Raw genomic sequence first — 13,445 nt, 5'->3', positions numbered from 1 at the left:
GTTTTAGGATATGAATTAAGACGCTCACAATTTCATATTCTCCATTAAATTTGACCCCCAAAAGATTGATAACTTTATGAAACTCTTAAATTAAATTAAAACATTACAGTAAAATGATTTGAATTTACTACAAATCACATTTTATTTGCAAGAACTTTATTTTCACGTAATTACGCAAGACAATGAGCTTGCAAAAATTTCATTCTCGTATATAAAAGTATTCCTTATGATTATATAGAGGATTAACAACAATTCATGAAAATTATATCTCACTAATAAAGAGTCAATGACTATCTCGTGAAAATAAGGTTTTGCGAAAATTTAGTGATGTACAGTTTTCAAGTGTTAAATAATTTGTATCTTATTCCATCTAATTCTTTTGTTTCTGATTTTCAGCCAAACAATTCAAAAGCAGCCAACAACTTTGATGAGAAATTGGTTCGACATCAAGTGAGATATTTGGGGTAGGATCATTATTACCTTTCAAAAGATCAAATAGAGTATTGTATGAACCATATCAATGAAAACATCAACTTATAACATTGATATTGCTGGCTATAACATAAATTTACTTAACTTGTATGGTTCGATCTGCATTTATTATACATGTACTTGTCTTGCTTTAAAATGCTGCACCTTACCCAAATTTTCTAGATCGTGAGTGAGACACTGTAATAAAAATGAGCAGTTTCTTTTTCTCAAACATTCATTTGATGTGACAATCAAGTGACATTTGTCAAGCTAAGCCAGTTAATACATGATTTTGATGTTTTCATTACAGTCTGATGGAGAATGTTCGAGTGAAGCGAGCTGGCTATGCCTTCCGACAGATCTATCTTCAGTTTTTGTATCGTTACAAAATGTTGGCAGGTCCTACCTGGCCAAGATGGGCTGGAAAACCCCAGGAAGGGGTCAAAATTCTTCTGGAAGCTCAAGGGGTTCCAGAGGATGAATATGCATTTGGCAAAACAAAGTTATTTATTAGGAATCCCAAAACAGTAAGTTTAACATCCAGAAATAAAAGCAAAAACCTCATAAAATTAGTTTTTTGGTCTAGGTTTGGCAAATATTTTATGATGAAGTCAGAGTAAAATGGTTTTTCATGGCAGCTGGCAAATAAGTTTGAAAAATACTCATTTAGTCCGTAAAGTTACCATCTTTTATGATTGACTTTTAATTTAATTGTTATTACATGGTAAAATATCCATTTAGACTATAAACTTAGCATCTTGTATGATTGGCTGTAATTTTAGCTGTTTGACATGGAGGAGAAACGCAGGCAGCACATGCATGTTTTGGCGACAAAGATTCAGAGTGTGTTCAAGGGATGGAGACAGAAGACCCTGTATCGTCTGATGAAAAGAAGCCAGGTCATCATCAGTGCTCGCTTCAGAGGATACTGGGTAAGTTAACAAAGAATGCCGAGAAATATCAGGGCTCACTCAAATGATACTGGTTAAGTACACAAAGAATGCTTGGAAATATCAGTGCTGACTTCAGGGAATACTGGATAAGTAAACAAAGAATGCTGGAAAATATCAGAGCTCGCTTCAGAGGATACTGGGTAAATCAACAAAGAATGCTGGGAAATATCAGGGCTCACTTCAGAGGGTAACCTTGTAAGAAATCATATAATACCAGTAATTACCCGAAAGATGACATATTCCTGTCATTAAGATTTGCTTCACTTTTTCCGTACTTGTACCTCTATTCATTATATCAGTGTATGGATGAATCTGTTTTAATTATAAAAGAAAAATTGAAAATACTTGATCATTTCTTTTCCCAACTAACAACTGAAAAAGATTTTTTTTTATAAAAATACACAGTAACAAAACCTTTACTCATTTTAGGGGCAGAAGATGTACAAAAAGACCAAACATGCTACCCTTGTGTTGCAATGTTTTGCCAGAGGTTGGAAGGTGGGTAAACAGGATTGAAACAAAATAGTTACAAGATAACCCAGCTTGGGAAGGACATATATCACATACTTATTTTAACTTGTAGAAATAATTATGGAGTTTCAAAAAATAGAATTTATTGAGTATCATTATTTCTTCAGGCAAGGGCTTTGCTCAGGAAATTGAAACGAGAGAAGCTTGAGATAGAATCAGCTAATGTGATCAGGAAATTCTACTTGGGTTATAAAGTAAGACAGGAATCCAGCCCAAACTCTGTAGGATTGCTGGGCCTAATATATCCAGATTCTTATATATAGTCTCCAACACCAAATATATATGCACGTTGTCACCACTAATTCTAACAAAAACTAACTCCCAGACCTACTAAGAGTTCTATAAAACAGTAGATCTAGAGATACACGTACTGTACTTAGAACCAATTAGATCTACAATTTCTGTGCAATTGTTTTTCATTGCTTTACGTATAAAAGTCAACTTTTTTCTGTGTTAAAGTAACAAAAAAAAAGAAATATTTGTCAATGATCTGTACATGATAAAGTTTTAAAAAATGTTTTATCCCCTCAAAAATATATAAGCAGGGAGTCATCATTGATTCATGGTAAAAAAAAAAATAAAAAATAGAATTAATGTAGTTGTCCATGTTGTATGATTTCTAAGAAATCCTTTTCTGGATGCACCTCTTTTTTTTCTACAGTTAGCTAGCTGGTTCCATCTAGAACACCTTTTAAATTTCATTATCTAGTCTTTGTGTTTAGTTTCATTAATAGCAGCAATCCTCTGATGAATTCTATCAACTGGTTCTTCAATGAAGTGTAAAGCACTTGTATGAGTCACTGAACAGGCTTTTAACATTTAAAGGATTTCTCTTTATTGATAAAATTTCTTTCATATGGAATTTGGATATGCAAATTATCTATCTACAAATAGAAACACGTCAAATGCCTTTGAGTCCCTGGCAATAGTTAACTGATCAAGTCTTCAATCAACTAGCTGTAAAACTCACCCAATAACAAGTTAACCCCTCCTACAGGCTAACTGCTTCTAAGTTATAGTAGATACATATGTGTCAACCCCTTTCCACCTGCTTCCAAGGTGTACAAGATTCCTTCCAAGTCAACAATTCAAAACCCGGTCTCAGTTGCTATCTCTTCCAAGTAACATCTTTTCATTTTGCAGAATTTGCTCTCAGTTTGTTGAAGGTAACAATAGGTTTCATGGTTGTAAATACATTATCAGATTTAGTTCATTGTAGCAAATGACCTCATCTGTTCTTGCCAAAATTTAACTACGACTCCATATTTACAAATCTATTGCAGCAATGACATTTTTCTTTAAAATCATAATGCTAGTACATGTATAGAAACAACGGGCCTTGATGGGGTTTCACAATTGCAACAACTTTCTTCTGAGCAGATTGATGTGCAGATTTTCTAACAAAGCTTTTTTGTTCACATAGCAGTGTGTATGATTATTGTGTTGTGCAGACTTAATCAAGTAGCATAGTTTCACTTCGGTTAAAAAGGATAAAGTTGTGATATATTAATAAGAAGTTTAAAGCAACTTCCTTTGTTCATATGGTTGATTTTCAATCATTTTTATAAAGTCTATTGAATATGCTGAGATAAAGGAAAAAGAAGCTTATTTTATGTACACTTGGTTCTGACAGATCTGATTTTTTGAATCTATAAATGCATGGAATCCTGTTTTTACTTTTGTCTCAATGGGCCTCCATACCTCTAAAACATTCTTTTACTTTTTAACTTTAATAAAACTTGTAACTATTGTTGAAAGTTATTACATGTAAAAGCAACAATTTGTGCACAGTTTAGAGAGAATATGAGATTCAATCATGCTAAATACTGCAGCAATCATGTTTTTCTCACTCTTTTCTTGTTTCTTTATATAGTAACATGTCTATTTCTTGACCCTTGACTGTCATTTTTTGTTTGTATATATGTATATATGTACCTCTTGTACCAGTGATCTGGTTTTGAGCGAATAAAGAAAAAAAAAATTGGTAAAAATCACCTGTCACTGTATCAAGAGTGTATATATAAGCATGTTTACATTATGAAATGAATGGGCTGAAAGTTTCATAAAATTCCTAGCATGTCAGCATCTAATTGATTATTCTTTGTATTTATACCAACAATGACTTGCACCTTGAACAGCCAGCATTTTGTTCAATGAAATCTACAGTATTCTCAGTACAATCTCAGTGGGTCACTATAATTATAGAAGATTTAAATGTTTCTCTTTTTTTAATGCTGATATTTTTTGTAAAATTTCAAGGAATTTATTTTACACTCAGTTGTCCATCTTTTACATAGTACTGTATTCACAAATAATAGACACACCTTATGCCTTCACTCACAGAATTTGTAACAACTTTATTTTTTATGCATGACGTTTATATGCCTCTGTGATGTTTTTGTTCTGTTTGCATGTGTTTAAGTTGCTTAATATGAAAGTTTATATCAAATGTTCTTATACATAACTATCTTCCAAACTAAAGAATTCTACATAATTAAAATTACAATCAATCTCTCTTTAACAGATAATGGCTTGTAACATTTCAAAGTTCACAGAAAATTTATTTCTTCAGGCTAGAGCTTTGCTCAGGAAATTGAAACGAGAGAAGCTTGAGATAGAATCAGCAATCATAATCAGGAAATTCTACATGGGTTATAAAGTCAGAAAGGAGTTCCAACCTAAGTTCCGTAGGATTGCTGGTCCAAAGATTGCTAGATTCTTTGTTATAGCCCTGGTATGTATCTGAAGCCTGAAATGTATAGGATGTTTACAACGATTATTTCTCTAATGCTGAAAATTATCAGTTCTTTCTTGTTGTAATTTGCTGAATCTCTCTTTAGCGAAAGAAATTCCTACTTGACTTGAAAAGCAAGTTGCCGAGTTTATCTCCAATTGACAAAGAGTGGCCAGAATGTCCAAAAAGATTTCAGGCAGCATCAGATCAACTCAGAGTGATGTACCATGCCTGGAGGGTGAGTGATTTTCACCCGTCTCTAGAGTTAAATATTTTGAAACTTGATTCTACAAAGATACCATTGAATATTTTTGACATTAGAAAAAAAATGTTTGTTTGGAATTGCTGAAATTGAAAACCTAATTTCACATAGTTGACACTATATTTCAGTGTTTTGTAAAAAAAAATATTAATTAAATAAAAAAAAATCTTCCTACTTTTGGTATATACTTGCCTATATAATTTTATTTTGGCCTTACTCGGAAAAATTTTTTTACTGTATATACTTGCCTATAAGTCGGTGTTTTGGGAGTTAAAATTTGATACAAACTCTGTGTCCGACTTATAGGCGAGTCATAGAAACAATAGTATTTTTCTGGATGGCAAAAGGTAGTATTTTTCAAATAATCCTGCTGATCATCGTTGATCAAAGTCTTTATATATTAAATCATTTTTGTATTCTAAGATTATGCATTAAGTACAAATATTCATAAATTTTATTATGCGTTACTTATTTTTATTTTAATGAATTAAAATTAAATGTCTGCGTCATTTTGAAAGAAAATTTCGATTGAAACCAGGTCAAAACTTTGCATATTGTAAACCGATTCTGGCAAAAAATTTGTACCAACTTATAAGCAGGTCAATGACAAATCCCTCCAAAATAAATGCAAAAATTACAACCTACTTATAGGCGAGTATATACGATATGTAAAATAAAACACATTTCTTCAAATAAAATTTGAAATTTCTGCACAAAGGTTGTTAATTTAGCTGTAAGTTAAATAAATCTATTTAACCTGTTTAAGAGCAAAGTAATTATGACACTCTGAATTGAGACCGTTGGGTAATTGGTCAGTTTGTGTAGTGTTAATTATTGTAAAAACACTGCTTTTATCCGACTGTCACATACTTCTTTGATGATAATAATTGAATATTTCTGATTACGAAAAATTGGTATGTTTGACATTTTCAGTTATCTATTTATCAAATTAAATTATTAAACAAACATTGTAAAGCAATGGCTACAGTTCAGATTAAGTTTTGATACTGGTAACACTTTTATGCAAAATGAACTCAAGTGACATCTGCTCTGAAATTTTCAATGCTTTCTTAGGCTTATGTCATGGTTTCCTAATTTTTTTTCTTCTCCATTGAAATTGAATTCAAAAAATATAACAGTAGTTTTTTTTATGAATTAAAAAACATGGAATGTTTTTACTTCTATCGTCTTCTTTAGTCCTTTTATGTATAAGGAAAGAAGTACCTAAAAAAACTGAAGAAAATGCGTATTTTGATATGATTAAACAATTTATCGGTCATAACGTCTTGCAGTTAAACCCATTAGCAATTCTGTATTCGATTGCCATCCCTAATTAATAACTTTTTTCATAATTAAAAATTGCAAATTTGATACCCTATTTTCAATTTGTAAACAGTGTCGAAAGTACAGAAGAAAATTCAATGAGGCGGAGAAATATAAAATGAAGGAGAAATTGATGGCCAGTGAACTGTTCAAAGGCAAGAAGGACGGGTATTCCAAAAGGTAGGATGATAAAACAACTTCTTGTCGTGTATATTGAGGAAAATAAGATAAGCTACTGGTGGTACATATTTAAAAATTTCTTTGAAAAGAATGTTTGAAGTAACAGTATTTTTCTATTTCAGTGTGCCCAAACCATTCAAGGGAGATTATCAGAATATTCTGGCAAATGAAAAATGGAAGAAATTACAACGACAAATCCCTGAAGACAATCATATTGTGTTTGCAGATGTTGTCCAAAAAGTTCATCGCGCAAATGGAAAAGTAAGTGCAGGGACATGCAAATATTGTCAGTTGTAATTACCAAATACATGTTAAAAATTATATGGAAAGTTGATATCTGTTAATTTTCACATATAACTGTTTTGAACAAAAACTTTATTAATTATCTTTTCATTAATGAGTCAGACATGGAAATACTGTACATATATCTAAACGTTTGTGATTTCAGTCGGTGGAGCGGCTGTTAGCGATAAGTTCTCAGAACCTCATTCTGGTTGAGCACCATAGTATGATGATGAAGTACCGAATCCCAATCACCGATATCTCCGCCATGTCCGTCAGTCCACACCCTGACAATATCATTGTGTTCCATATACAGAGGGTAGGTAGTTACTATAAACTAGACCACACCCAGACAATATCATTGTGTTCCATATACAGAGGGTAGGTAGTTACTGTAAACTAGACCTCACCCAGACAATATCATTGTGTTCCATATACAGAGGGTAGTTACTGTTAACTAGACCACACCCAGACAATATCATGGTGTTCCATATACAGAGGGTAGTTACTGTTAACTAGACCACACCCAGACAATATCATTGTGTTCCATATACAGAGGGTAAGTAGTTACTATAGACTAGACCACACCCAGACAATATCATTGTGTTCCATATACAGAGGGTAAGTAGTTACTATAAACTAGTCCACACCCTGACAATATCATTGTGTTCCATATACAGAGGTATATAATAAAAGTTACCCCCCTTGTCTATATTCGTTTAATCCATACCATAGCTACATATATAACACCCAGACAATTCATTGTGTTCCTTTGTTTTTATTTCACGAACAAAAGGGTAGGTTTATATAAAATTGATGGATATCATTAATAATTAATTAAAACAAGTGCAATTATTAAAAGTCCTACACTCTAAACGTCAAATGACTTTCCTATATGCTGTTCCATATACAGAGGGTATGTTACACCCAAGACAATATCATTGTGTTCCATATACAGAGGGTAGTTACTGTTAACTAGAAAATCATCATGTTCCATATACACTACGGAACAATATCATGTGTTCCATATACAGAGTAGTTACCGAAATAATATCTTCCACATCTTCAGTAAGTTTGATATTTATCTGAATGATTTGTTAAAAACCAAAATGTTGAAAAAAAACTAACATGCATGATAATGCAGTGTTCCATATACAGAGGTGGTAAAATTACTATTACGCACGGGTGATCAAAATCCAGACAATATTTTGTTTCCATATACAGTAGCGTTGGGTATTAAAATAGCTTTTGAGACAATATCACGAGTTATTCCATATACAGATTTGAAGTTAAAGTAAAGCGTGATAACCCAAAATAACATGATATACAGAGGATACTACTATAATTACTGAAACGGTTCCATGTACTGCATGTACATGTATATCAACCTATCGTGTTCCATATACAGAGGGTAGTTACTTTCCAAATAAAACACTGACATTATTGAAAATTTATTCACTGTTTCTTGAATTCACGGATTTATTAACACCGTGAATATAGCATAGAATATTAAGACCTCACCAAGACAATATCATTGTGTTCCATATACAGTAGTTACTATAAACTAGACTATTCTCTGACAATATCACTGTGCTACATTTATACAGATTACTAATAAAAGTAGTTGAATATGATTGCCGTTATTTCAAATATAATTTGTTCCATGTTAGGTGTAAAATCTAGAGACAATATCATTGTGTTCCATATACAGAGGGTAATGAGTTAAACGTAAAATCACATAAGTGTAAAGTGTAAGGCAAAGAACAAACAATATTGAATTTTTTTATTAGCTCTACTATCATTGTGTTCCATATACAGAGAAGAGCTTATGCGATAGTAATATCATTGTGTTCCATATACAGAGCGTCCGTCCGTCTATCTTGTGTTCCATCTGTCTGTAAACAATTTTTCAAAACGCTACTCCTCCTACAATTTTGGTCTGATTTCAATATAACTTTGCACACAAGTAGACTACACTAAGATACATAAAATAGTGCATCGGTTTTTGATTTCGATGAACGGTGTTGCCATGGTTACTAAAAATAGAATTTTCCGAGAAATACCTTTAAAACGCTACTCCTTCTACAGTTTTGGTCTGATTTCAGTATAACTTGGCACACAAGTAGACTACACTAAGGAACATAAAATAGTGCATCGGTTTTTGATTTTGATGAATGGTGATGCCATGGTTACTAAAAATAGAATTTTCTGAGAAATTCCTTTAAAATGCTACTCCTTCTACAGTTTTGGTTTGAATTTAATATTACTTGGCACACAAGTAGACTACACTAAGATACATAAAATAGTGCATCAGTTTTTGATTTCGATGAACGATGTTGCCATGGTTACTAAAAATAGAATTTTCTGAGAGATTCCTTTAAAACACTACTCCTTCTACAGTTTTAGTCTCATTTCAATATCACTTGGCACACAAGTAGACTACACTAAGATGCATAAAATAGTGCATCGGTTTTTGATTTCGATGAATTATGTTGCCATGGTTACTAAAAATAGAATTTTCTGTGAAATTCCTTTAAAATGGCTACTCCTTCTACAATTTTGGTCTGATTTCAGTATTACTTGGCACACAAGTAGACTACACTAAAATACATAAAATTGTGCATCGGTTTTTGATTTCGATGAAAGGTGTTGCCATGGTTACTAAAAATAGGATTTTCTGTGAAATTCCTTTAAAACGCTACTCCTTCTACAGTTTTGGTCTGATTTCATTATCACTTGGCACACAAGTAGACTACACTAATTTACATATAATAGTGCATCGGTTTTTGATTTCAATGAACGGTGTTGCCATGTTTACTAAAAGTAGAATTTTCTGTGGAATTCCTTTAAAATGCTACTCCTTCTACAGTTTTGGTCTGATTTCAATATAACTTATCACACAAGTAGACTACACTAAGATACATAATTCTGTGCATCGGTTTTTGATCAGTACAAACCAGTAGAGCTACAGTCTCCACAGAGACTTCTGGTTTCTTTCAGCATGAAAATGGAGATGGTTTGTCCAAGAAAGGTGACTTTGTTTTCCTGTGTGATCATTCAATAGAACTTGTGTCCAAAGTCTGCCTGCTCATCAAAAACCTTACTGAGAAATTACCAGAGGTTCATATAGCTCCCATGTAAGTAAAAAACAAGTGTTTTGCCAAGCTCAGAATTGATATCTATTCAAAGTAATGACATGAATCATAACACTGGTGTGTCAACTGAGCTATATCCTATTGAAGTATGGTACACTAATTTTTAGAGAGGTGACATTTTCTCTGCTCTGCTTCAGGTTGAAAGCCCGGTTTGGAAAATCAGAAGTGCAATTGTCATTTAAAAATGGACTCGCAGAAAATGTTCCAGGGGGTGTCAAAATTGTTCGCAAGAAACACACAATGGATATTTTGTACAACTCACCAACTCAAAAATCGAGTTCGGGATCATGATGGGGATTTAGAAATTTCCCATGATCCATACAAGTTCTGCACCCTCGAAGAAAAGATAACTTTTCACCATGGCCATTCTTCAAACGACATCATTAGGGAGAAGATTTCGTAGTTATAACCAAAGAGGAGGGCTGTGTTAGGAGGAGATATTAGGAATTTTATTTAATTTACATTTCTGTAATATTACATGTATGTAGTCCTGAGTCAGTATTTGTTGTCATTTTATATCTTTGTAAATATTACTGGTTTGATACCTATTTTTGTGTCCACATTTATGTAATTACATGACAGTTACCATTTGTGTTTTGTTTAATATTTTTATCATTTTGTGAGAGTGAGTTCAGGATATATTTGTGATGTTGCAATGACTTCTGGGATTTTAAAAAATTCAAGTCATCCATTCAATGTAGTCAGTATTTTAGGTATATAGAGAATAATTTTGTTTTGTAAACTGCCTGAGACAGATATTGTCAATTATTTTTGGTTTACAGTTATGATTTTACATGTTAGGAATATGAAGTCATAAAAATACTTTTTTAGAAGAAAGAGTTTCTTGGTATTGTATGATCTCTACAAGATTTCACCTTCAATAATTATTGAATGATTGTAGTAATGGTTATACCATACTTTTATAACTGCATTTTTATATCTTTGACATTATTTTAAGAATATTTTATAATTTTTTGTCCCGGTTTCTACAAAGGGTACTTTTTACAAATCTACAATAAGTTTGAAACAATTTAGAAATTGACTTTGGTGCTGATCTGTTAAGTTTCACAATGTTTTATTTAATCTTTTTAAGATATAGATCTGTTTTGTTAAATGTCTCATGTTAGTGCTTTCACTTTATTTCTGATTTTAATTTCAATCGTCAGTATTTTATTTTTTACATAATAGCTTTTACAGACAAAATAAAGCTAATCTGTGTTGTTTTATAGTAAAATGGTTGATCTATTTATTATGTTAGTTTGTATGATAGTGAATGTTCCTTCCAATAATTGTTTTGTTGGTTTAACCATTCAGATTTGTTATTATGGCTTTATATGTATATGTTGTTCTCCCACCTTTAAAAGCATCTACAAATTCTAGTATTAGACTTTCAACAATAAAATAAACTTTATGAATTTTTTATTTTAGAAAATTTACAATTTTCACCTTGTGGTGCTAGGTTCAATGAATTTGCCCAAGCTTGGTAAAGGTTTGAGTTCATATTCATGTATTATAAATAAAGGTTTTAAGTACCAAATTAGTCTTTGAACTTGTACACATTTTAAGCCATATGTAAGATGTCATATATAAGACTGGCTCAAGCATAATGATTTGCAGATCTGAGTGAGATCTGAATTACTACTTTATTGACAATTCATTTATTTATCCAGAGTAAGTGTAACAGTTGTATGCAGTTTTTTTTTTATTGTATGATTAGACAAAGTTTCTAAATAATTTACATATTGTACAACACCATTATGTTGTATGGGAGAATAAGAGGTGCCATTTAAGATCAAATACCTGGAAATCCATTGCCTTTATTATCTTAATCATGATCTCTCTTCATTGTAAATAGTCGTAGATTTCTCTAGTCTTAATCTCACATACATCTAAAAATAGGTGTAGGCCATAGTGCCAAAACCAACAATGGCCTTGGACGTTAAACAGATGATTTTACAATTGTTGTGTAATTGTAAACTTCACAAACTTTGTTCTGCCTGTCTACAGTGTTACAGAGTAAGGCAATGTTAACTTACATGTTAGCTCAGATCCATGTTGTCTTATTTGTGGAAGACTAACAAGTTTTCCGTAAATCATGCCAATATTGCATACTCTAGAATTCATGTCATAATTAACCAGTGCATTTAAAGATACATGTACCTTCATTTGTAACAGATTAATCTTTGTTGGTCAGTTAGAACAGTATGTCATGTTCATGTCTTATTCTAATACAGAAAAAATGAGTTTGGATGAATGATTGCTGTCATAGTCATTTTTATAAAAGTTTTTTTGGTTGATGATTTTTGTGATATAAATGTTTTGTGATTTTTGTGTTGTGTTTGGTCAAGTTCCTCTTTTTTCTAAACATGCAAATAAACTGAAATATATAGACACAATATACCCCACCCTACAAGATCTTTAAAATTGTGTGTTTATTAAAAAGAACTGCATAAGAAAATCAACCAATACTGAGTTAATAAATTTTGTACAGTAAGGAAGCTTGACGTTTTCCTTTCTCAGTATATTCTCACATATACAATTTACATATTATGTTGTCACTGAGCTAAATCAAATGTTTGAATCATGGGAAATACTTGTACGTCATCTAGATATTATAAATTAATTTTGAAAGTACTTAAAATATGAAGATATTTGAGGTGCTGGATTCAGTAGTTTCTGGTTGTAAACTATTCTTCTGTATTTTAGATGTTAAATCTTGTTTAATTTATACAGTACATGTATTATGGAGTTAGATTAGTAATGCAATGGTAAAGCTTACTATAATGTTTTACTTCGGTGTGAAACTATGTTTTTTCTCCCCCTTTTCTTCATGTAATAATGTGTCAGCTTTTAAGATTTTCTATGTGATCTTACTGATTTTTTTTTTTTTACAGACATTGTGATTTTTCAATGGGACCTGTATGTTACATTGGTTGCTTGGACCATTTTTACTTACAATTGTACTGTTGTATTCCTTGTAAACAGTGGTATAACCAGAGAGGAAGAGATAGTGTCAATAAACTTTGTAGTATAAATGAAGATTGATTCTTATTCTTTGTATTGGACTCCAAGTGACACCCCATACTGTAAATGTATTTTATTTGGCATGTACGATATTTGGCAGAAATTGTCTTTGATTTTTAAACAAGTTAGCGTTGATTTGAATTACCTGCTTAATACGAATATATGAAAACAAAAAATTTCGCAATATACTTGATTCAGCAGATGACGCTTTCTGCGAAAGGTGCTAAATAGAATACAAAGCCAATTGTAGTATGTTTACAGTATATCATATAAACATATCCTGCTGAATCTAAAAAAAAATTCCTGTCTCCCTGATATTGGATAAGACAGGTTAACCTCTTACTAGCACCATTTGTTAGATCTGATACCAAAGTAAAGAACGTAAACTGAAAGGATGAGGGAAAAGGTTATAAATACTTCCCTAGTACATGGTTCACACAAGAAATAAACATGAACATTCATGAAAAATCTGAAGCACTATTTAACAGCAGAGCCAAAGTGACTCAGTCGAGTGTTGTGGCCCATGAACC

General features: G+C 31.9%; 1 protein-coding gene across 1 annotated transcript in view; it reads left to right on the top strand.

The window, feature by feature from the left end:
* LOC134242036 (unconventional myosin-Ib-like) overlaps window positions 1-12,930 on the top strand; it is a 33,884-nt gene extending 20,954 nt beyond the window's left edge. Inside the window, exons 21-32 of the mRNA XM_062724042.1 lie at window positions 397-464; window positions 782-998; window positions 1,254-1,403; window positions 1,854-1,922; window positions 2,063-2,149; window positions 4,528-4,689; window positions 4,796-4,927; window positions 6,348-6,454; window positions 6,577-6,715; window positions 6,903-7,055; window positions 9,737-9,873; window positions 10,029-12,930. Of these exons, the coding sequence (XP_062580026.1) occupies window positions 397-464; window positions 782-998; window positions 1,254-1,403; window positions 1,854-1,922; window positions 2,063-2,149; window positions 4,528-4,689; window positions 4,796-4,927; window positions 6,348-6,454; window positions 6,577-6,715; window positions 6,903-7,055; window positions 9,737-9,873; window positions 10,029-10,182 (1,575 nt within the window). The 3' untranslated portion in view covers window positions 10,183-12,930. The remainder of the gene's footprint in view (window positions 1-396; window positions 465-781; window positions 999-1,253; window positions 1,404-1,853; window positions 1,923-2,062; window positions 2,150-4,527; window positions 4,690-4,795; window positions 4,928-6,347; window positions 6,455-6,576; window positions 6,716-6,902; window positions 7,056-9,736; window positions 9,874-10,028) is intronic.
* The last annotated feature ends 515 nt before the right edge of the window (window positions 12,931-13,445 follow it).

Source organism: Saccostrea cucullata, unplaced genomic scaffold (assembly GCF_032062105.1).
Source record: "Saccostrea cucullata isolate Sc308-1 unplaced genomic scaffold, CSIRO_AGI_Scuc_v1 ctg14346, whole genome shotgun sequence".
NCBI classification, from domain to species: Eukaryota; Metazoa; Mollusca; class Bivalvia; order Ostreida; family Ostreidae; genus Saccostrea; species Saccostrea cuccullata.
The sequence above is the reverse complement of the archived record's forward strand: the minus strand, read 5'-3'. Positions and strand labels throughout refer to the sequence as shown.